At 41.2% G+C, this 25,828-nt stretch overlaps 1 protein-coding gene across 3 annotated transcripts in view; it reads right to left on the reverse strand.

The window, feature by feature from the left end:
- Positions 1-21,784, reverse strand: part of akr1a1b (aldo-keto reductase family 1, member A1b (aldehyde reductase)) — a 34,080-nt gene extending 12,296 nt beyond the window's left edge. The window contains exons 1-5 of one of the 3 annotated variants that reach the window (XM_060830486.1): positions 21,691-21,784; positions 16,691-16,783; positions 9,508-9,627; positions 6,786-6,937; positions 4,186-4,381 (exon numbers count right to left, since the gene is read on the reverse strand). In XM_060830486.1, coding sequence (XP_060686469.1) covers positions 4,186-4,381; positions 6,786-6,937; positions 9,508-9,627; positions 16,691-16,777 — 555 coding nt within the window. In that variant the 5' untranslated portion in view covers positions 16,778-16,783; positions 21,691-21,784. Of the gene's footprint in view, positions 1-4,185; positions 4,382-6,785; positions 6,938-9,507; positions 9,628-16,690; positions 16,784-21,622 lie in introns of those variants that run through there. The other 2 variants (XM_060830487.1, XM_060830488.1) reach the window with 2 other exon arrangements.
- Positions 21,785-25,828: the final 4,044 nt, after the last annotated feature.

Here is a 25,828-nt window from a genome sequence, read left to right on the forward strand (position 1 = left end):
TTCTGGGGTAGCATTCTGTACCCTGGTCTGTTACCTTGATGGGCTTTGAATGGTATGATCTGCCTGTATGGTATGCAAAATATCACTCTCCCCTGTATATGTGACAACAATTAAATCAAAAGAGGATTTCGATCTGTGGAAAGTCTATCTTATTCTTAGGTTTGATCTGTTTTGGTTCCAGAGTTCTGCTTCACTCATTATCTGAGCAGCTTTTCTAGAGTCTAACCTTTTTGACCGTATAAATCTAAAACTAATTATGAGTTTAAAACTAACAGTCACATTTTCCACTAATCTGTGAAGATCTTGAATGAAATGATATGGATTTTCCTGAAGGAACTCTTCTATTAAATCTTGCTTTTTCCAGAATTTTATTTGCTTGGAGATGAATTATGAAAGGCTTCCAGTACCTAGAGTCACAGAGCCGTACAGCACAGAAGCAGATGCTTTGGTCCAACTTGTCCATGCCAACCAGATATCCTAACTTAATCTACATTTGGCCCATATCACTCCAAACCCTTCCTATTCAGGTGCCTTTTAAATTTGTACCAGCCTCCAACACATTCTCTGGCAGCTCATTGCATACATGCACCACCCTTTGCATAAAAACATTGCCCCTTAGGTCCCTTTTAAATCTCTCCCCTCTCACCTTAAACCAATGCCCTCTAGTTGTGGGCTCCACCACCATCCCCCTGTTTCTGCCTGCCCAACTGTTTGACTTGATCATTTCCCCAAATTACCATTCTCAGACTGATCTCGTTCCTTACTTTCTCTTCAGGACCATCTCCCCTTGAATATTCTGCATTCTCTCAGATATCCTCGATTCTGGCATCAGGAAGGCAACACACCATTCTGATATCTCACTGGTGACTGCAGAAACTTCTGTGCCTCTGACTAGAGAGTCCCCTATCACAATTGATGGCTACGAACTTGACATACTGTTCGCCAAGCTGGGAATTTGTGTTGCAGACCCCTGTCTAGGTGACATCCTTAGTGCTTGGGAGCCTCCTGTGAAGCGCTTCTGTGATGTTTCCTCCAGCATTTATAGTGATTTGTATCTGCCGCTTCCGGTTGTCAATTCCAGCTGTCCGCTGCAGTGGCTGGTATATTGGGTCCAAGTCGATGTGCTTATTGATTGAATCTGTGGATGAATGCCATGCCTCTAGGAATTCCCTGGATGTTCTCTGTTTGGCTTGTCCTATAATAGTAGTGTTGTCCCAGTTAAACTCATATTGCTTGTCATCTGAGTGTGTGGCTACTAAGAATAGCTGGTCGTGTCGTTTCGAGGCTAGTTGCTGTTCATAGATGCAGACCGTTAGCTGTCTGCCTGTTTGTCCTATGTAGCGTTTTGTGCAGTCCTTGCATGGGATTTTGTACACTACATTGGTTTTGCTCATGCTGGGTATTGGGTCCTTTGTTCTGGTGAGAGTTGTTGTCTGAGACAGGGGACGAAACGTCTGCAACACAAATTCCCAGCGTGGCGAACAGAACCACAAGAACAAGCATCCGAGCTACAAATCTTCTCTCAAACTTTGAACTCGACATACCCCTCGTTATAAGAGAGCCAGTCTCAGTACCAGAAACCTGGCTTTCAATGCTGCATCCTACAGCGAATTATACAATGAATGGAAGAGCCTTGGGAAAAGTTGATGGGCAGAGAGATCTGGGAGTGCAGGTCCATTGTACCCTGAAGGTTGCTGCACAGGTGGATAGAGTGGTCGAGAAGGCATATAGTATGCTTGCTTTCATTGGACGGGGTATTGATTATAAGAGCTGGCAAGTCATGTTAAAATTGTACAAGACATTGGTTTGGCCGCATTTGGAATATTGTGTACAGTTCTGGTCGCCATATTACCAAGAGGATGTGGACGCTTTGGACAGGGTGCAGAGTAGATTTATGAGGATGTTGCCTGACATGGAAGGTGCCAGCTATGAAGAGAGGTTGAGTAGGTTAGGTTTACAAAATCATGAAGGGTGTAGACAGGGTGGATAGGGACAAGCTTTTTCCCTGGGTGAAGGTTTCAATAACCAGAGGTCATGCTTTCAGGGTAAGAGGTGGAAAGTTTAAGGGGGATACACGCGGCAAGTACTTCACAGAGGGTGGTGGGCATTTGGAATGCGTTGCCAGCAGCGGTGGTACAGGCAGGCACGGTAGATTCATTTAAGATGTGTCCGGACAGATGCATGATTAGGTGAGGAGCAGAGGGATACAAATGCTTAGGAATTGACTGACAGGTTTAGACAGTACATTTGGATCAGCTCAGGCTTGAAGGGCTGAAGGGCCTGTTCCTAGGCAGTAAATTTTCTTTGTTCTTTGTTCTTTATTCTCCTGAGAGTCCATCACCTCCTTCATTTTCCATAACAGCATAGTTGTTTGAGATGGGGATTGCCACAGGAGATTCCTGCACGACCTGGCCTCGCTTTCCTGGAAGTAACCCACCTTCCTTAATCTGCAGTTATATCCCTTCCTGCAACTGCCATCCATCACACCCCCAGCTCCTGTAAATTCCTTACTGCCTCTAATTGCTGTTCCAACCAATCCATGCGAGCCAATAATGTTTGCAACCAAACACTTCCTCCAGACATAATCATCAGTATCAAAAAAAACGTTCCACATCTGACCGGAACCCTCAATTATATGCCACCTTTACACGTTAATCTACAGACGCAGGAAATAACAATCTTATTGCTCTAAGAAGCACTGCTCCAGGCTATTACCTATGTTTTATATTTTTAAAGTTTAATCAACAGACTGATGTCAAAACAAATCAAAAAGGAATCCACCCTATTCACTATTGTAGATTAACAAAAAAAAGTGAGGTTATACTTGAAAAAAACTCTGTGCTGTGAGTTTCCCCATACAGGTTTCTCCAAGATCAGCTGTAAATTTTGCTGCTTATTTATTTTTTGAGATTAACTTCTTACTTCTGAAATATTGTAGCCTCTTTTGCACCTTCGTGAGCTACATTCCCAAATATGTAAAAAAGTATATTTACTTGTTCACTATGTTCGTTCATGGACGCTGGCTGAATGTGGACTCGAGACTATTTCTACAGACCATTTGCACCCAATGTAATCTGTAACTGCCTTCAACTAGCTAAAACCCCAGCTCCAGGAAATTTCAAACAATTCTGTTGTTGTATGCCCTTTTAATTCCGAAATGAAATATCATTGATGTCTAGTTGAATCTTACTAGGATGTTCTTTCCTTTTGTTTGACTGAACGTTCAGAACTTCTTGCAGTTGGCTATATGCAAGAACATCCTTCTTATAAGGTGCATCTGAAGAACTGTTTCAGACTTCCATCACTGCCAGCATACAGGAGGCACCATTGGTCATTACATTTTAAGGTGAATCCTCACCACTGCTCATCAGGTTGTAAGAGCTATTTGGTAGATTTGCTGTCACCACCCTTTTTTCTAGTAGGAATCTACAAGACCTGATTGGTCTAGTATCGTAGAGGAAAACCTCTTGGTTATCTCATAAAACCAGACTCTTGTCGAAAACAAGATGTACTCATACAAACAGAAACAAAAGACTGGAAAAACACAGATCTGGCAGCATCCATTAACATTTTGAGTCCAATATGACTTATCTCCAAAATTAAACATTCATGGTTATTACATCCATACAGTCAAGCAAGTCTCAAAATCTTAACTTTGCTTTTCCCTCCATGCTGCTGCCAGACCTGCTGAGTTTCTCCAGCACATTCGTTACTTATCGATTGCTAACATCTGCAGTATTTTACTTTTGTTTTATGTAGTTGTTCTATATGACTTCTACATCTATACCTACAAGTTAACTTACTATTACGGACATTTCTGTGGAGAACACCACCATTTGTATGGTAGGTTTTACTTCTTCAAGAACCTAAATTGTTTCCCTGACCACCCCCATCATGCCATGCTCTCTCTCAGCTCGTAGAACATTATAGTGGGCGGTGCTTCAGACACTCCTAAACATTAACTCTTTCAGATCATTACACCCCGAACAACAATATCCATTTTTTGGAAGACTGAAAGATTATATGAAAAACAAATGGAAAATGGAAATCTTGATTAAAACAAAATTAAATCAAGTCAATGATCATTCATTGTCATCACACTATCACCACGTATATTAATGACATACTGACTTGTTTGCAGTGTTTTGAGCTTGATAGTATTAAAAAAGACAAAAAATATTTTACCTGCAATACTGCAGGTTTGATAGTAGCTATTGAAATAATGTCATCTATCTGTTGACTGTTGAAATTTGAGAGTCCAATAGCTTTAACCAAGCCCTTTTTCACTAGGGTCTCCATTGCTTTCCAAGTTTCCTTATAATCAATAAAATCATATCTTATTGTGCCATCAGGATTCTTTGGAAAAGGAATGTCACCTCGTCTGAAAACAGCAAAACATTGTACAAGTAAAATTGCAACACAAATATTGTACAAGGAACAAGTTACTCTTAGTATGGCTGACAAATGTTGAGTCTTATTGGTAATTGGGCTATGTAAATGGATCATGTAACTGTTTTTGTAAAAAGAATGGTAGTGGAAGGGAAGTATTCTGCCTAGAAGTCAGTGGTGAGTGGTGTTCCACAGGGCTCTGTTCTTGGGCCTCTCCTCTTTGTAATTTTTATTAATGACTTGGATGAGGAGATTGAAGAATGGGTTAGCAAGTTTTCAGATGACACAAAGGTTGGAGGTGTCGTTGACAGGACAGAGGACTTTGTAGGCTGCAGCGTGACATTGACAGGATGCAGAGATGGGCTGAGAGGTGGCAGATAGAGTTCAACCTGGATAAATGCGAAGTGATGCATTTTGGAAGGTCGAACTTGAAAGTCGAGTACAGGATTAAAGACAGGATTCTTGGCAGTGTGGAGGAACAGCGGGATCTTGGTGTGCAGGAACATAGATCCCTTAAAATTGCCACCCATGTGGACAGGGTTGTTAAGAAAGCATATGGTGTTTTGGCTTTCATTAATGGGGGATTGAGTTTAAGAGCAGTGAGATCTTGTTGCAGCTCTATAAAACTTTGGTTAGACCACACTTGGAATACTGCGTCCAGTTCTGGTCGCCCTATTATAGAAAAGATGTGGATGCTTTGGAGAGGGTTCAAAAGAGGTTTACCAGGATGCTGCATGGAATGGAAGGCTTGTCTTACAAAGAGAGTTGACCGAGTTCAGACTTTTTTCATTGGAAAAAGGAAGGAAGAGAGGGGACCTAACTGAGGTGTACAAGATAATGAGAGGCGTAGATAGAGTTGATAGCCAGAGACTTTTTCCCAGGACAGAAATTGTTAACACGAGGGGTCATAGTTTTAAGGTGTTTGGCCGAAAGTATGGAGGGGATGTCAGAGACGGATTCTTTACGCAGAGAGTTGAGAGAGCATGGAATGCGTTGCCAGCAGCAGTTGTGGAAGCAAGGTCATTTGGGATATTTGAGAGACTGCTGGACATGCATATCGTCACAGAAATTTGAGGGTTCGTACATTAGGTTTATCTTACAAGTGGATCAATGGTCGGCACAATATCATGGGCTGAAGGGCCTGTTCTGTGCTGTACTGTTCTATGTTCTATGAAAAGGATTTAGTCAGGACTCAACGTAAAACAGTGGCCTGCATCCACAAGTAGTCAAAAGAAAGCTTTCAACCTTTACGGGGGAGCATGGAGGAGAACAATTAATGTTGAACAATTTTCTTTACAAGAACAAAGGCAGGGAATAGGAAGGAGAGGAGGAAAGTACAGAAAGGAGGCCCTACAACAGGGTGGAAGGCAACACACAGTAAATGATACTGGGATAATGGTGCAAGGCTAACAGGATAAGTAAAGAAATAAAGATATATCTTAAAGGAAACATAAATGCTAATAGCAGAATCAATACCAAAAACTTTTGTATGAAAGCAATGTGAGCAGTGGTTAAGGTATGAAATTGTTGAAACAAATCTAAGTGTGTAATTGAACAATGGGATGATGCTTGCGCTTCATTAGAACAGCGTAAAGACTAAAAAAGGACAGAGGTTCAAATGGAGGGGAATAGTAAAATGAGAAGTGATTTGCAGCTCAACGGAGGTGGTCCGCAAACAATCATCCCATTTAACTTTGGTCCCCATGTGAGGGAATCCACATTATTGTAATGAACACAGGATGATAAAGTTGCAATTTCACCTGGAAGAGGATTTAAAGTCTTTTATGTTGGGAAGGGAGAAGCTAAAAGAACAGATATCGAAGCTCCAGCACTTGCATTTGAACACACCGTGGTAAGGACAGGGGATATTGGAAGTGACTAAAGCATGGGCTAAGATATGAGAAAGCACGTTTTTTGAATTGCCGAAAAAGAAATGGGGAATTTTGTAATGTTGTCATTCGAGAGATGACAGAACATGGTTCATTGAACGTGGAAGCCGAAAGGGTGGAAGGTAAGGACAAGTAGAAATGAATCATGACAACAAGAAAGAAGGGAAAGAACAATCACAAAAAATGCAGGAAATCGAACAGACAGAATTGATGATCCAGGTAACTACAGTGGAGGGGAAAATAAAATAACTATTAGATTATCAAACTGAAACATCAAATCTGTTGTTATCCTTAAATGTTGCCTCATTGTAAAGTATTTCCAGGATTATGTTTCTTTTTAATTTGACACTAGAAGTATTTGTTTGGAAGATGACATTGTGAGAACTGATCCAACAGGCAAGAAATGGAGAAAACAGAAGTGAATCTGTATAAAAAGTTGGGAGGGAGGAAGTATTCTCAAAGTATCCAAGGCCAATGGGATTATAGTAGACATTAACCACGTCTTACTCAAAAGCATGAGGCCAGTGAATCAGGTACAAATCCAGATAAGTGAGCTTCAGGTCGTCCAAGGATTTGCAGCAGGAAACTTCCACATCTTCAGGATGATGTTTAGTGTTCCACAACTTGGAGGTCACAAAAAGTTCTTCACGTCTTATCATCTACAAACAAAATGTGCATAGAAAAATGAAATTTCTCTAAGGCCCGGAAGTTCAACTTTACATATCTTGATACATGTTCATCATTTTGAACAAAAGGATTTTCTCTAAATTTCAACTTGAACAAGACTAGTTCAGTTTCAGCCAGAGAATTGTGTCCAGTTTGATGTGCCACACTTTAAGGAGGTGGTGTAGATGTTAGGAGGTGCAGAAAATATTCACAAGGATAACATTTTCATTCCTGCAACTAATTTTTTAAGATACATTAGAGAAATTAGGACAGTGTTCCACAGAGAACACAGATGAGATTTGGTACAGCTACTCAAAATTCTGAGGGGTCTGGATAAAGTAGAGAGGGAGCAAAAGGTTCCTGTTTATGAAATGCTTGAGAAAGAAGCATGTTTATAAGAATTAGAAAAAGGTGCAAAAACAGTACAAGAAGAAAAGCTGTACCTCACACAAAGTGGTTAAGGTCTAAAATGCCTTACAGTGTGGGGTTGACAGTTCAATCAAAAAGCATTCACAAATCATATTGCTATTTGAAAAAGGAAGAATTAGCAGAATTATGGGCAAAATTGAGAGAATGACACTTTGCACATTGTTCAACTGCCTCCTGAACAATCAACAGGCTCATTGAGCATATAATAAATTTCATGATTCTGTAACATGGAGTCATCTATATCTTCATTCAAAACATTTCACTTCTTGATTCATTTGTAGTGTTGTGACCAGCAAACTCAGATGTAATATGAAAAGCCTGTCAATGCATGATAGAATGGGATTAGCAAGGTTTTTTTTTAAAGAAAAAGGTGAGTTGTTAATTCAAAAATTGATTGGGATCAGAAGTTCGCAGGTAAAGGCAGGAGGTGTGGGCGCAGGTTTTGCAATTCCTGCGGTGGCTGGGGAAGGTGCCAGGAGGGGAGGGTGGCTTGTTAGGGGGCATGGACCTGACCAAGTAGTTGTGGAGGGAACAGTCTTTCTGGAAAGCAAATGGGGTGGGATGGAAATATATCCTTGATTTCAAATTGCATTATCATCACTGTCAGATGTTTTGCTATGACACTACTAAATTTACCCTTCCTGTATACATAGCATTAGATATAAAGTTGCTTTGTCTCCAGTTGCTTTGTCTCCAGTTGCTCCAGGAAACAACTACGAAAGTATTCCACAAACTCATTTTCCACACTAACTTTGTCAATTTGATTGGTCTAGTCCACGCAAAGATTAAAGCTCTCCTTAACTATTGCACTGGAGTCTGTTATACACTAATTTCTTGTGTAATACTCTGGTCAGTAATCTAACTACCATCAGGGACCCATAAACTTCTCCCACCACCTTTTTCTGAACCTTGGCATTGCTAATTTTCACCCACATCAATTCTACTACTCATTTTTTAGCCATGACTGTTTATCACAAGTGACATCTTATCATCAGTGCAACCCATTCTCCTTTGTCAGGCTGCTTGTCTTTTCAAACTGTGGCGTATCTTGGGATAGTTATTAGCTAGCATTGGTCCCTTTGTAAACATGCTTTTTAGAGCAAATAGATGGAAACCATTTAGCTCTTATTTGTCCCATAAATTCATCCATGCAAATGAACTTGTTTTCATTTTTATTTCAAAATGAATGGAATGTCAAAGTAGGGAAATTTTACTAAAACTATAGAAGGCACTCATCAAGATTACAGCTGGAATACTGTAAATAGTTTTGGTCCTCTTATCAAAGGGAGATATACTACCATTGGGGGCAGTCCAGAAAAGGTTCTTGAGGTTTATTCCAGGTAGAGATTTTCTTTGAGGAACTGGAGTAGGTTGGACATGCACTCATTGGAGTTTAGAAGAATGACAAGAGACCTCATCAAAACAATTTTTTTTTTGGCTTTACAGGGTAGGTGCAAAGAACTTGTTTTCCTTTGTGGGAAGTCTAGGACAGAAGAACATAACCTAGTGAGGCAAGACGTAACGAGGATTTTTTTTTTCCCTGAGGGCATTCAATCTCTGGAGTTCTTTATCACAGACAGCTGTGAGAGTTAGATAATTAACTATATTCATGGCTGAGATAGATAGACTAAGTCAGTATGGAAATCAAGGGTTATAGAGATAGTATAGGAAATTAGAATTTAGGATTATCAGATCTGCTATGACTTCATTGAATGGTAGAACAGACTTGATGGGCTGAATGTTCTACTCCTCCTACAGTCTTCTGTTGAGAGTGAGCTTGGAAGGTAGGGGGGTGGTACTTAGAGTACAGGGAGTGCCATTTTTCACACCTATGCTGGCCCCTTTCACTGGTAACAATCAGGCCTTGATTTGAATTTATTTGGCCAAACCCACTGGACTAGGACAAGAAAAAAATTGGCATGTGTATATCAAGGGCTTCACAGCCAAACAAAGGAATTCTTCACCTGAGTCTCTGTTCCATAGTTAGCAATGCTGCATGAACTAATCAGCTTGTAATCCAAGTTGTTTGTTGCACACCTCCCACCCAGGGTTTGTGATTCTCCGTCAAAAATAAATCCAAATCTGGATTCATTAATTCTACTATCTGGGTTCATCAACGGATCTTTAATCATACCTTATCAGTACCGACATTCTCTTTAAAAAACTCTCCAATTTCAGCTTCATTGTTGTACACTGCAGCACAGTCTATGTGACGATAGCCTGTCTTTACAGCATTCCAGACAGCTGCTTTCACCTGAACAAGAACAGCAAACAAGATCATGCATTCCAATGTACAGTTCCAAGGTCCCTGCCAGCATGAATAAATCAAGGTTGAATTGTTATTTGAAACATGTTTTTAGCATCCAGTGCCATAAAGAGGAATCAGACACTTTGTGCAGTAGTTAAAAGGAGGGATCTATGTAACATATTAATGTTTGTTGATGATTCAAAGTTAGGTAGGAATGCAAAAATGTGAGGACACACAAGGTTGCAAAGGCATGAAAAACAAGCGAGGGACAACAAGATGGAAAGTGGAGTATACCATGGAGAAATGAAGTGAAAGATTATCCACTCGAGAATAGAAAAGCAGATTTTTAAAAATTTTTTTTTAAATAAAAAGGGCACAAAACCTGTAGATCCAGAGGGAGCATTTTTTGTGGTTGGGAGTCTAGAACCAGGGTTGTCTCAGGACAAGTCAAATCTTTTAGGACCAGATGATGAAGTATTTCTTCAAATAAAAAGTAATGAACGTGGAATTCTCTACCACAAAAGGCTGTGGAGGCCTGGTCACTGAATATATTCAAGGAGATAAATTTTGTTAATATTAAAGGAATCGAGAGGTACAGGGAGAAAAACAAAGTGAGAACATTGTATTGAGATAGAGGACCAGCCATAGTCATATTGAATGGCAGAGCCAGCTGGCCTATTACTGCTCCTAGAATTTAAGTAACAGAATCTTGACCCTTCGTGTTCTAAATAAACCTAGTGCAATACTATAAATTCTAGGCTTTCAGAGAAAAGTTTACGTTGTAGTTGCGTTGTTACAATGTTAAAGATGAGCAACATATTTTCTTTCCAAAAAGTGAAAACTGAAGTCTCAGCTAATCATAAATCAAAATTTTTATGATAAAAGTCAAAGCAAACACCAAATGCAGTCAATCCTGTGCTCTTACAATACAGAAACAATGAGTTAAACATGAATTACTAAAACACGGGTTAAATGTAAATTATGAACTACAAATTAAATGACACATTGAGTTAGTAGTCCATTCAGATTTTAGTGATCCCAGTGAATCAATCAGTCCTTTAAACTTCATCTTCCTCAGGCAATTTGAGCTTCTCTCCTAGGAAGGCAACAACAGTGCACAAGCAGAGTTCTAAAAGGCAGAGTCATCACCACAACTGGCATGTGTGCAGAACTTACTCAACTTGGCTTGGATGGGGCAGGTGAGGACTGCAGATGCTGGAGATCAGAGCTGAAAAATGTGTTGCTGGAAAAGCGCAGCAGGTCAGGCAGAATCCAAGGAACAGGAGAATTGACGTTTCGGGCATAAGCCCTTCTTCTAGAATTAGGAAGGTGTGCCAAGCAGGCTAAGATAAAAGGTGGGGAGGAGGGATTTGGGGGAGGAGTGTTGGGAATGTAATAGGTGGAAGGAAGTTAAGGTGAGAGCGATAGGCTGGAGAGGGAGTGGGGGCAGAGAGGTCGGGAAGAAGATCACAGGTCAAGAAGGCAGTGCTGAGTCTGAGGGTTGGGACTGAGATAAGGTGGGGGGGTGGGGGGAAATGAGGAAGCTGGAGAAATTTGCATTCATCCCTTGTGGTTGGAGGGTTCCTAGACGGAAGATAAGGCGCTCTTCCTCCAGGCATCGTATTGCCATGGTCTGGCGATGGAGGCGGCCAAGGACCTGCATGTCCTTGGCGGAGTGGTAGGGGGAGTTAAAGTGTTCAGCCACAGGTCGGTTGGGTTGGTTGGTGTGGGTGTCCCAGAGGTGTTCTCTGAAACATTCCGCAAGTAGGCGGCCTGTCTCCCTTAATGTAGAGGAGGCCACATTGAGTGCAGCAGATGCAGTAAATGATGTGTGTGGAGGTGGAGGTGCAGGTGAATTTGTGACGGATATGGAAGGATCCCTTGGGGCCTTGAAGGGAAGTGAGGGGGGAGGTGTGGGCGCAAGTTTTGCATTTCTTGGGGTTGCAGAGGAAGGTGCCGGGGGTGGAGGTTGGGTTGGTGGGGGGTGTGGACCTGATGAGGGAGTCGTGGAGGGAGTGGTCTTTCTGGAATGCTGATAGGGGAGGGGAGGGAAGGGAAATATATCCTTGGTGGTGGGATCTGTTTGGAGGTGGCAGAAATGACGAAGGATGATACGATGTATCTGGAGGTTGGTGGGATGGTAGGTGAGGACCAGTGGGGTTCTGTCCTGGTGGCAATTGGAGGGGCAGGGTTCAAGGACGGAGGAGCAGGAAGTGGAGGGAATGCGGTGGAGAGCATGGTCAACCATGTCGGAGGGGAAATTGCTATCTTTGAAGAAGGAGGCCATCTGGGCTGTTCGGTATTGGTGTTGGTCCTCCTGGGTGCAGATGCGGCAGAGGTGAAGGAATTGGGAATGTGGGATGGCGTTTTTACAGGGGGCAGGGTGGGAGGTGGTATAATCTAGGTAGCTGTGGGAGTCGGTCAGTTTATAGTAAATGCCCGTGTTGAGTCGGTCGCCTGAGATAGAAATGGAGAGGTCTAGGAAGGGGAGGGAGGAGTCTGAGACGGTCCAGTTAAATTTGAGGTCGGGGTGGAAGATGTTAGTAAAGTGGATGAACTGTTCAACCTCCTAGTGGGAGCAAAGGTAGCACCGATACAGTCATCGATGTAGCAGAGGAAAAAGGACTCAGCACCGCCTTCTTGACCTGCAATCTTCTTCCCGACCTCTCCATCCCCACCCCCTCTCCGGCCTATCACCCTCACTTTAACCTCCTTCCACCTATTGCATTCCCAACGCCCCTCCTCCAAATCCCTCCTCCCTACCTTTTATCTTAGCTTGCTTGGCACACCTTCCTCATTCCTTGGATGGGGCAGATTTACCACTTAGCTTCATGTGACAGAAACAGCAGTAACACATATTCCCTTTGCTTATTCAGTTTATGGAACTATCCACTCCCACTTTTTGTGTCTTCTTTCACTTGTCTGTTTGTCCCAATGGACACAACAATTACTACTGCACAGCTATCCTTTTATTTCATTCAACTTCAGTTTGTTCCCAATTATCTTTGGGTACCAATAGTTTAGTTTCTCTTCTCTTTAGACTTTAAGCTTTGCTTTTAGTTACATTTGCAGTTTTGATGTAGGGTCTGCTTCAGAGCCATACAACTTTATTTTAAAATAGATTCAAATCTCTGTAAATTGGGCATGAAAAGCTCAATATTTTTACTCATGTTATGTTTTGTAATAAGAAAGTGTTGCATTTATGGACACTGCAACACTTCCTACACATACAGATGGCAGCCATGATGTGGTTATAATCCAATAGGTTTATTTGGAAGCACTTGCTTTCAGAGTGCTGCTCCTTCATCGGGTAGTTGTGGAGCAGGACCATAAGGCACAATTTATTGCAAAAGATTACAGTGTCATGCAATTGCTGTCATAGGTGTTCTCCCCCCCCGCCCCCCATGAAAAACTCTTCAGCAGTCCCAGTATTTCTCAGTATATAATCAAACTTTACTGAAAATATGGTGGGAAGGTAGTATTTCAAGCTCCCATCATTCCTTTGCACTATAAGGAAAGAGAAAGTCTGTTCTTCGCAACGCCTGCTCACTATGATTTCTAATACATTTAGGAGAATGATGCACGAACACTAAGTGGTCATTTTATCAGCTTGTGAAAACACAAGAGATCCTACAGTACAGAAGTTAAATGAAAAACGGAATTTGCTTCAGCTTCAAACTTCTTAGTATTTCATTTGGCAAATATGGACAAAAAGTCTGTCAGTTGTACATAAATCAAATTTAAGTATTTGTAAAATGATTGAAAGCTTAAATAATAAATATGCATTGAAGTGTTTTAGGGACCTGTTGATTTCATGTGGAAGGAATTGTTAAATCAGCTGATTGTACTGGTTTTTAAAAATATTATAATTCATCAAAAACAGTTTTTATCCAAGTTCTGTTTCTGACCTGGGCAGTACAAAGAATCATAATCCCATAAGTTAAACCTGTCTCTTTTTGTACAAAGATGAGAAGCAGTTTGAAGTAGATAATGAAAGTCTAGAAATAGACTGAAGCACTATGCTCAGGCATACTTTCATTGTTTAAAATGCCTAGATGTGGAATCCAGTGTTTGCAAGGGCACTAGAATACACTTATAAATTAGGACGGTCCGTAGCTTGAAAATGGGAATGTCTAGGTGTCAGTATTCCCATGCACCTACTATCCTCACCTTCTAGACGATAATGGTTGTGGATTCAGAGGGTGTGGATGGGGTATTTTTTTTCCCGAGATGACAGAGTTTCTCTGGCATTGTTGGAACTACACCCATCCAGGCAAGTAAAGAGTATTCTATCACATGCTCGATTTAACCTTCTGGATGGTGACTTGGCACTAGAGAGTCAAGAGGAGATTACTCACCAGAATTTCTAGTCTTTGATCTGCTCTGTAACTATAGTATTTAAAAGACTAGTTAGGTTCAGCATCTGGTCAATGGCAGCCATCAAGATACTGACAGATTCAGTATAAATGTTTAGAATACCAAGGACAGTGCTGGCTAGATTCTTCTTGCTGGAGATGTGCATTGTCTGTAATGTGCAGTATGACTGTTACTTGCCATTCGGGAACACGCCTGCATGCTGTCCAGGTATTTTTGCAAATGAAAAAATTGCTTCAATGGCTGAGCTGTTGTGAATCCAGTTTTTAGTGCCAAACATCAAACATCCCCAATTCTCGTGTTATGATGGAAGAAAGGTCATCAACGAAGCAGCTGCAGATAGATGGGATGATGGCACAACTGAAGAGTTCCTTAGTCCATCAAGCACAACTATCTTCCTTGATATTGGGTAGAAGTCAAACCAATTCAGTGTTCCCCCCAAATCCTGTTGACTTTTATTTTATCAGAGTGCTTCCTTGTTGCCACACTTGGTCAAATATAGCCTGGTCATCATTTTTACTTTAGTTCAGCATTTTTGTCCACTTTTAGACCAAGCTGCAACTTGGTCAGACATTGAATGGCCTCTGTGTAGCAGAAACCAAACATCAGTAACTAGTAGTGGTGCTCATCAGCAGTGTGCTGCTCATCATCTGACAGTGTGCTGATGATCAGGAGACTGATCAAATAACATTTGTCCTGCTTGCTGTTGATAGGAATACTTCAGCAGTGTTTTTTTCACACTGCTGGCTGGATGCCAGTATTGTAGCTGTACTGAAACAGCTTATCTGGGGAAGTCAAGTTGAAATTGTGCATTAGGTGAAAGACATGTTAACTGAAGGATAGCAGGCTAGAATTTTGTTACTGGAAATCTCTTGGCAGCTAAGAAAATTCACAAGTGAGTTGAAGGGTTGTATATTTATGGAATCTCCCATATTCTCAAATTAATATAAGCAGTGTTAACTGATCACAGCTAATCTATTATGGACTGAACAATGTGTTTTTTTAGCTACTGAAAATGTTTTGCTCTTAGCATTCCCACTGATTTAATGGGTTAAAATGACCAAAACCATTAAAAAATAACAATGCCGTTCTGGGTCATAATTGTGTCCAAAATTTAATTAAGTTGCAACTGAGGATACAAGATCTGAACTTTTTGACTGTATTAAATTCATCAGTATCATGCAAATAATGACAAAATGACACTTAGAGAGTTATAGGGATGTACAGCATGGAAACAGACCTTTCAGTCCAACCTGTCCATGCCGACCAGATATCCCAACCCAATCTAGTCCCACCTACCAGCACACGGCCCATATCCCTCCAAACCCTTCCTATTCATATACCCATCCAAATACCTTGTAAATGTTGCAATTGTACCAGTCTCCACCACTTTCTCTGGTAGCTCATTCCATACACTTACCACCCTCTGTGAAAAAGTTGCCCCTTAGGTCTCTTATATCTTTCCCCTCTCACCCTAAACCTATGTCCTCTAGTTCTGGACTCCCCCACCCCAGGGAAAAGAGTTTGCCTATTTACCCTATCCATGCCTCTCAATTTTGTAAACCTCTATAAAGGTCACCCCTCAGCCTCCGACGGTCCGGAGAAAACAGCCCCATCCTGTTCAGCCTCTCCCTATAGCTTAGATCCTTCAATCCTGGCAACATCCTTGTAAACCTCTTCTGAACTCTTTCAAGTTTCACAACATCTTTCAGATAAGGAGACCAGAATTGCACGCAATATTCCAACAGTGGCCTAACCAATGTCCTGTACAGCCGCAACATGACCTTCCAACTCCTGTACTCAATACTCTGACCAATAAAGGAAAGCATACCAAACGCCTTCTTCACTATCCTATCTACCTGCGACTCCACTTTCAAGGAGATATGAACCTACATTCCAAGGTCTCTTTGTTCAGCACTGTGGAAGAGGAGAGAATAAAGATGATGGAGAACACAACATTCAATACATGCCATACAGCTTGAAAAGACCAGAAATTAAGTCCAGTCCAGTGCAATTTTTGCAACTGTTGTTATGTGACTAATTTATTAAAATATTAAAAACATACAAAGTAAATCAACTTTTGGAGCCTAAAACAACTTGAAGGCAACATTGTTATTTCTAGCATTCAAAATAATTTGTAGTCAAGTAATGTGCAGAAGTTACTTGTGAACTATGATTGAGAATCTGTAAGTTACAAGATCTTGCAGCATAAAAACCACTGAGTGACAGTTTCTCGTCAATGGAAACATGAAACTTGTTTATAAGAAAGCAGAATAAGATAGGGAAGAAATTGTGTGCAAAAGTAAGTGCATCACTAAAACACCCTAACCATGGCAGGAGGTTAAAAACAAAATCCATTTGATATCATTTTAGCCTCGCTGGCAACTTGCTTACCTAGATTCCAGATGAGCTTAAGGTCAGTCTCAACCTTTAATATATTAATTTATGAATACATCAACACTCCTCTCAAATTCGCATTAATCAACTTGGTTTGATGAGTGGATGGTTCAATGAATACCACTGGGAGAGAAGTCAATGGTAGCAAATGGAGAAAAATAGGATTACAGTACACCGTCAGAATGGAAAAACTACATGACCAAATTCAAGCCATCAATTCAATAGGAAAACCAAAAAACAACTGGTACCACAAAAGAAAGCAATCAAGTTTTTATCTGTGCCAATGTATTCAGGTTACCTCACCAGGTGCGCTTTTCCATGTCCCCAACCCAATGAGAGGCATCTTCTGTCCAGTATGGAGCAAAACGTAATCAGAAGTGGCCATTTTAATCTAAAGAAACAAAAATATTTTATAACATGAGAATCACTGTACAAATCTGTGACTTCATAGTTCAAGGCCATTTATTTCTTCTTGAATAATTAGAGAACATGAAATCGGTTGACAGATACCTATACTGAACTAAAAAAGAAATTACTGAAGAAACTCAGAAGGTCTGGCAGCATCAGTGAGGAGGCAAAGTTAACACAGAGTCCAGTGACCCTTCCTCAGAATAGTAGCTAGGACAGTGTGGTACACTATAACTGAAAGGAAACATACCGATTATTTATTTGTGTGTTATTTCCAAGACAACTCTCAGTGCTAGTTAAAAGGTCTTGGCTACAAAATAGTATTCAATTGGTTTTACAAATTTTGACAATTAATTAAAATAAATAGAAATTACTGTTGGCACCCATAAATGTAAAAGGTCATTTCAATTCCTCATCACATTTATGCCCAAATTTCTTTGAGGGATTGGGAAGTAACAAAAAACAAAATCCAGATTCCTGCAGTACATTGGGCTAATGGGAAATCAGCCTCTGAGCTCAGCTTGCTAGGGATGTGCTAGCTGTTTTGTTCTCCCCCATCTTTCTTTCATGGGATCTGAGCATCATCAGCAGGGTCAGTGCTTCTACCCCATACCTAGTAGACTTTGAACTGAGTGGCTTGTTATGTCATTTCAGAGGGCAGTTAAGAGTTAACCATACTGCTTCAAGTCGAAAGTGATACGTAGACAAACCAAGTTAGGATGGCAAATTTTCCTTCGGTGAAGGAAATCAGTGAAACTATGCTTGTTTTTATGACAATTAACAATGATTTCCATTGTACTGGTCTTTTCAATTGTTCCATATTTATTAAGTCAATGGAATCAGTCATGATGTGATTCCATTCTATGAGCATGTCACGAGAGCACGAATTTGGGTCTGTGAATTATTAGTCCAGTGAAAAAAAACTTTCATGCCTTCAGCTCAGTTGATTGGGGAAAATGTCCTCAAGGTCCAGATTTTGAGGAGTACAGAGCAGTGCAAAGATGTTGAGAAGCTGCGAGATGCAAGCTAAAAGGAGGAATTTAACAACTACACTTAACATTAATGGATGGTAAAATAAATACACAGCTTTAGTTTCTCTAAAAATCATAGCTAAGCACACTGTATAGTAGGACGTTAATTTCAGCTGGCCCTCAATAACTGATGAATTCACACCATCAGAACTAACAAATTGAGCTAATGAGGTTCAGGAGGTATTCTCTTTGATGATAACTGTAACCATTACCTCTAATGGCATTAAACTGTGTTTGGTGTCAACTGAAGGATCAAATCGGAATGAGGAAAGCAGAACTGCACTCTACTTTGGGAAGTATTTTTGGATACTTTGGATTATGAAGAACTTTGGGTTGCAGTTGGTGCTGTATATGGATTAAGGGACTGCCAATAAATCCATGATATTCACCTTTGTTGTATCAATAATCTTTGTTTTGAATTGTGGACAAGATTCACAAGTTTGTTCCATAAAAGTAGTTTGGCTTTTATTAAGTTTTAGCATATCATAACATCTTGCAGCATTTTTGGAAGATTAGCTTGGCATTAAAACAGGAGTAAAATCTCTCACATGCTACCCCTTCAAAACTGGATCGCATTACTTGCAAATACACGATAAGACATTTCTAACTCTCGTACTCTAAGATTCTATGCACAAGATATTATATCGAGGACATTGAAGTGTTAACATCCAGTAAATTTCAGATTTTTAAAAAAAACTGTCTCAGTTAACTTACCAGCTTATCATTAATAAAGCTGCTTTCTGCAACTATCACAGCAGTTTAGGTGGTCACCTCATCCTCTTAGTGAAATGACAGGGAATCAACATGAATATCTTGAGGCTTCCCTCAGATATTTAAATTCTATTAAGACCACTGTCTTTCTATATTTATGCTTTTTAAAACTGTAGAATGGAGTGAGAAAGAACTACATTGAAAACTAGGAATTTCCATGGCTACATGTTTTGAGAGCAAATAATTGATACCTTATGTGAATCAGTTTGTGGGTTTCAGCAATATGCAGATGAACTGGGGTCAAGATACTGTTCACAAGTGAGGCTGATTGATGTGGTCAAATGATCAATTATTGTTTGCCTGCCAACATCTATGATTGGAGCTGAAAATGTGTTGCTGGAAAAGCGCAGCAGATCAGGCAGCATCCAAGGAGCAGGAGAATCGATGTTTTGGGCATAAGCCCTTCTTCAGGAATGAGGAAAGTGTGCCAAGCAGGCTAAGGTAAAAGGTAGGGAGGAGGGACTTGGGGGAGGAGCGTTGGAAAAGCATAGGTGAAAGGAGGTTAAGGTGAGGGTGATAGGCCAGAGAGGTCAGGAAGAAGATTGCAGGTTAGGAAGGTGGTGCTGAGTTCGAGGTGGGGGGAGGGGAAATGAGGAAATTGGAGAAATCTGAGTTCATCCCTTGTGGTTGGAGGGTTCCTAGGCGGAAGATGAGGCGCTCTTCCTCCAGCCGTCGTGTTGTTATGGTCCGGCGATGGAGGAGTCCAAGGACCTGCATCCTTGGTGGAGGGAGGGGAGTTGAAGTGTTGAGCCACAGGGCGGTTGGGTTAGTTGGTCCGAGTGTCCCAGAGGTGTTCTCTGATTGGTTGTCTTGTAACTGATCAGTTTGGACTATGAGCCAGATTGAGAGAAGCTACTTACACCAGAAGACAAAAACAGGTCTGCAGCAATAAAAAAAAACTTTCTCCACTCTGCAGTAAGCCACGTTAAATCTAAAGAAAACCTGCATATCTTTCCTTCAGCAGATGTTGCAAGTTAAGACTTTGAATCGGAGGAGTCAGAGACCTCTGCCCTTGCAAACCAGCTGAAACATTCAGGTAAAGGACAATCAAAAGAAAAACTTTCAGACCAAGTAAGAACCAACCCAAATTTGAAGCAAAATTGCAGCACTGGAGTTGGCATTGAGGCTCCTCTGCCCTGACTTGTCTTCTTCATCTGTATTTTTCTTTTTCTTTCTTGAAACCTACCTGATGGGCTCAGGAGCAGTGGAGGAGTCTTCAGAGGCAGAAAAGCTGCAGAGACGGTTGGTCAGACTGTGAATCATGATGTGGGAGTCGAGCTTCCGTGTGGACTATGCCCCTGGCAGCAAAATGGCACAGACTGGCAGAGCCCAGAACAGGACTCTGGCAATGGAATGGCCCAGACTAGGAAGCCTGGAGTAGTCTCTGGCAGTGGCGTGCTGTAGCAGCACAGAAGAAAAAGTTGGACTCTCTATCATTTTTAATTTTATTCAAAGCTAATGTACTGAATTTAGTAAAATCATTTACCCATAGCTAGAGTCTATGGATCTATTTAAAAAAAAGTGATTTATTAAGTACCAAAACCTGGTCTTTGCTTTCTATCTTTCTATCATCCTGGGTCCGGAAAGAAAACCTTTTATGACTTGTCCAGAAATAGTAGGGCTCATTGTTGTGGTTCTGTTCGCCGAGCTGGGAATTTGTGTTGCAGACGTTTCATCCCCTGTCTAGGTGACATTCTCAGTGCTTGGCAGCCTCCAGTGAAGCACTTGTGTGATGTTTCCTCTGGCATTTATACTGATTTGTATCTGCCGCTTCCGGTTGTCAGTTCCAGCTGTCCGCTGCAGGGCCGGTATATTGGGTCCAGGTCAACGTGCTTATTGATTGAATCAGTGGATGAATGCCATGCCTCTAGAAATTCGCTGGCTGTTCTCTGTTTGGCTTGTGCTATAATAGTAGTGTTGTCCCAGTCAGGCAACATGATTTCAACATGAATCCACTAATTCAATCAATAAGCACATTGACCTGGACCCAATATACCGGCCACTGCAGCGGACAGCTGGAACTGACAACCGGAAGCGGCAGATACAAATCACAATAATTGCCGGAGCAGTGATTATCACTGCTGCCTCACAGCACCAGGGACCCAGGTTCGATTCCAGCCTTGGACAACTGTCTGTGTGGAGTTTGCACATTCTCCCCATATCTGCGTGGTCTGGGTCCTCCCACAATCCAAAAGATACGCTGGTCAGGTGAATTGGCTATGCTAAATTGCCCATAGTGCTTTCAGCTCTGATCTCCAGCATCTGCAGTCCTCACTTTCTCCTAAATTGCCCATAGTGTCAGCCGTGAATATAGGGTGGGGGAAATGGGTCTGAGTGGGTTACTCTTCGAAAGGTTGGTACGAACTTGTTGGGCAGGAGGGCCTGTTTTCATATTGGATAAAAACAAGTCGGGAATCTAATCAAAATACAACGATTTTGCACTGAACATATGAAAGAATGTCTAATTTTGTTTGTCTTCATTATTTCAAAGGATCTGGGAATATTTTGACTAGTTTAAAGGATCTATCGAAGTGCAAGTTGTGTCTGATTTTCAGCATCTGCATTTTAAAAAAAGAAAGATCACCTGATACATCTAATTTGATTAAAAAGTGAGGTCTGCAGATGCTGGAGATCAGAGCTGAAAATGTGTTGCTGGTTAAAGCACAGTAGGTTAGGCAGCATCCAAGGAACAGGAAATTCGACGAACAGGAAACGTCGAATTTCCTGTTCCTTGGATGACATCTAATTTGATCCTGATTTCAAATGACTTCGCGTTATGATCCAACAACTTCGATCAATTCTGAATGGGGTTTCCTTGATCCTCAATCCAAAACGTCTCCCAATCGCTAAAACATCATTAATAAAATAATACTATGACAAATTACGTGAACATAATACGCTGACCAACATACCGACTGCGGGCAGCACAGTGATTGATCACGATTATTTCGAATTGCAAGATATACATACAGTTAAGAAGTCGTTATGACATCCCCTCACTCCCTACCACAAATACCTACTTTGACCAAGCTGATTGTTTTTCCAATTTCCTCCAGAACTACTGTGACTATTAAACTTTAAAATGTACCTGTGCTGCAAAACACCAGTTAGCTCCAGTCACAGGACAAGCCAACTGCTTCCGGAAAAACTGGTCACGTGCCACCGTCCCGTGATTTAGTAGTCTGAGAATAATATTTCAAAATTACATACATATCTCTTTTTCATATATTTCAAGGGATCGAAATTTTTTTTCAAATATTGGTCAGGACACGAAAGAGTAAGCAAGCAAACATTATAAAGTATGTTTGACCTCAACTGTTTCGCCTGTGTTGGGAGATGGCGCATGCGCGTTCGGCTCAGCTTTAGTGAAGGGAGGTAGCGGACGCGCGACGAAGTGCGCATGCGTTGGGAGGGGAGGCAGCGGACGCGCGCTGTCGGGTGACGGGGTGCGCATGCGTTGGGAGGGGTGGCGGGAGGCAGCAGACGCGTGCTGTCGGGTGACGGAGAGCGCATGCGTTGGGGGAGGCAGCGGACGCGTGCTGTCGGGTGACGGAGAGCGCATGCGTTGGGCGGGAGGCACGCGGTGTTTGCGCGGGTCCAACGGTTTACAATTGGGCGCGAGGCGGTGAGTAACGGCAGGTAACAACTAATCTCCCGGCGCAGATTACTTAGAAAAACAGCTATTCTTTTATTTAAAAACAAAAACGGACTCCTTCATAACATTGGCATCATTTAAAAAAAAACTTTGTGCTGTTGACTTGCCACAAAATGGTGTATAATCTCTTAACAAGACTGGCCCTGCTCTCTAATTATTAAGCACTGTTCCCAACCGCTAACTATAATCACTGATTATTCACTGGTGAGGATGTGGACGGGGAAATAGTCGAAGCGAATAACGAAAGAATGTTTGAGGGTAATTTGCATATGTTATAAGTGAATTCTGTCTAGGCTTTCTGAATCTCCGGAGAATAGTTCCTGACACTTGGCTAACTATTCTAACTCTAGGGATCTGATTCAGAACAACCGGGTCCTGCCTCCGAACTCTGCCAACCGCGGACTGTCCTTTAACCCTTGTATCAAGGGAGACTGTCCGCAAGGTTAAGTTCAAAAAGGCGAACTCCAAGTTGACTGGTATCAGCCCTTATCCCCACCGGCTATCACTTCTCCCGTGGCAATTCGAAATACTGCGAGACACACACAAACGGAGCAACAGATGTTTATTCAATCTTCGAAGATTGGGCGAGTTTCCAAAAAGGACTTCGGAAATCGCAACGGAAGATTTTACAGCACTAATACTTATACGTTATTTTTCCATTCAAATACATTGGTGATAATTTCATTGGTTTAAACATCTCACGCTATGGATTTTTCTTACATTAAAAATCATTAATGACAATTCCATTGGTTAAAGCATTTCATGCTTTTCTCTGCCAATTTCTTTAATTAAAATGTTATATTATTTTACAATTTCTGCTATTTGGCACATTCCCTTATCTTCATGTTCTACTAGTTATAGCATTTATTGATTTTTGTGTATGCCATGAAAAGAGCTTTCATTGTATTTTGCCCTCTGTGTCTAACTGAAGCATTCCTTGGTTTCTTGCCCAAGGTTACCATGTTCCTGGCTTTACAGAGGTGACTTACAGTTCATGCTTCTTTATGGCCTTAGTAAATTACTAGTCTTACAATTTCAACTTTTATTCATTAAATTTTTGTTTTAGTATAGAAATTACCCCACTTATACCAAGAGAGTGAGTGTGTGTGTGTGTAATATGTGTGTGGTGTGTGAATGTATGTGTGTGTGTGAAGGTAGTGTGGGTCTAGTGTGTATATGTGTGTGGGTCTTTGTATGTGTGTGTGGGTCTAGTGTGTATCTGTGTGTGTGTGTATGCGCGTGAATTGGGTGTGTATATGTGTGAATAAAGAAATATGTGTGTGTGTGTGAAACTGCAGAAATTACATTAACCATATCACATACACACATGAAAAAGAGTTAGAAGGAATTCCTAACGAGGTGAGTGGGAAGGGGAAAGGAGTCTCGATGGAGCTCAATGCACAAGCACTGACTGGATGGGCCGAATCGTCTGTGCTTATTTCTTTTGCTTTGGTATTTCACCCCACGATGCATGACTTGTTGCTGTGCTGATTGTCATTCATTAATCACTGATGGTAGAAGCCATACTATCAGTAACCAAGATGAATAATGATTTTAAATTATTTCTAATTGGTGCCATGTGATCTTAACACAGACTTGAGTGGGAAAGTTGCTATGACTTTCCCATCAGATGAAGTTGTAGGTCAAAACCAATTGTGAATGCCTGAACCTTTTCTGGGAGAGAGAAACCAAAATATCTCATTGTTTAGTCTGATCAGGGCATTGATTGGCTGAATGGGAAGGCTTATGGACATTTTTTTGAGAAACTCAAGTGCCTGGACATTATTTCTATTTGACTAACTGGCTCTGGTCGTGATCACGTTAAGAATCAATCCCTTTATTGGATGCACATAATTCTGATGAGACTCCACTGCCTATTTATACTGAGGATGCACTCTCTCCTTTGGTTTCTCCCTTGAGCAGCTGTGGAAGAAGGTTTTGTGCCAGATTAAAAAACCTCCTACATCGCTGTTGTCTGGTGGTTTAAGGGAGATAATATTCTCAGGAGCATCCTGAGAGTCACTGGCAAGGTATGTGATAGATCAGTGACTCACACAAAGAGGCTCAATGGCAACAAGATAAGGGAGTAAGTACTGCTCTTCACTTCCTAATCTTAAAGAGCACCTGAAAACTCTTCCTTTTCCCACCATTCAACAATTATCATCCCTTCATAACACTCTTCAAAATTCAGTCATAATGGCACACTACAATCTTCCCATGTTATGTGCAGTAACCTTTCTTCTCTTCCAATCTCACGTGGACAGGAATATCTTTTCAATCTCTGCCACTCATATAAGTACTAATATTCCTTTTAAAGTTCACATTTTACTTGCCATTCATCATATTCTCTTCATTGTTCCACTTTGTTTCTTTCCAAGTTCCCACCACATACTACATGCATGCACCCAACTTGCCGCCATTTAAGTTCTCCTATTCAATCTGTAATGCTCTCCTCTCCAAGAAAGTCATAATGCTGAAACTATACCCAGTATAGAAAGAAGAGTTACTAAAATGATTGCTTTAATTCAAGCAGTTAAAAACTTTGGAGATCAGTAGCTCTAGCAATAATAATTATTTGGGTGGAGAGGATAGCACTTAGTGTCTGCATGTTACTCATCCTTACATTCAGTCAATAAATTCAGTCAAAGAATTCTCTATTCCTGAGATGCTGCCTAACCTGCTGTGCTTTGACCAGCAACACATTTGCAGCTGTGATCTCCAGCATCTGCAGACCTCATTTTTTATTCAGTCAATAAACTTGCATATGTGCACATTTCAAGTTACATTCTTAGAATTGTTACCTGCAAATGTCCACTTAGTACTTGTCAATTTAATTTTTATCCTTTTGATATTTCATTTGGGTCCTGGACAGTAAGAGTTTGCGATTTTGGAGTAGACCTATAGCTCAGGATGTAAGTTTGCTCGTTGAGCTGGTAGATTTATTCTCAGGTGTTTTGTCACCATGCGAGGCAGCATCATCAATGAGCCTCTGAGGAAGCGCTGGTGTTCTGTCCCACTTGCAATTCATGTCTTGATCTGTTGTGATGGGTGATGTCGCTTCCGGTTCTTTTTTTTGGTGAGTTTGGCAAATTTCCAAAGTTATATGTTTGTTAATGGAGTTCTGGTTTGAATGGCAGGGCTCTAGGAATTCTCGTGTATGTCTTTGTTTAGCCTGTTCCAGGATGGATGTAATGTCCCAGTCAAACTGGTGTCCCTTTTTGTCTGTGTGCATGGATACTAGTGATAATTGGTCATGTCTTTTGGTGGCTAGCTGGTGCTTATGAATCCTGGCGGTTAGTTTCCTGCCTGTCTGTCCAATGAAATGTTTGTTGCAGTCCTTGCAGGGTATTTTGTAAATGATGTTTGTTCTGATGGTTGTTGGTGCAGGATCCTTTTAAATTCATCAGGAGCTGTTGTGTGGTGGTTGGTTTGTGGGCTACCCTGGTGTTCAGCCACCAAAAGACATGACCAATTATCATTAGTATCCATACACAAAGACAAAGAGGGGCATCAGTTCGACTGGGGCAATACATCCATCCTGGGACCAGCTAAACAAAAACATGCGCAGGAA

Source organism: Hemiscyllium ocellatum, chromosome 9 (genome assembly GCF_020745735.1).
Source record: "Hemiscyllium ocellatum isolate sHemOce1 chromosome 9, sHemOce1.pat.X.cur, whole genome shotgun sequence".
Classification (NCBI taxonomy): Eukaryota; Metazoa; Chordata; class Chondrichthyes; order Orectolobiformes; family Hemiscylliidae; genus Hemiscyllium; species Hemiscyllium ocellatum.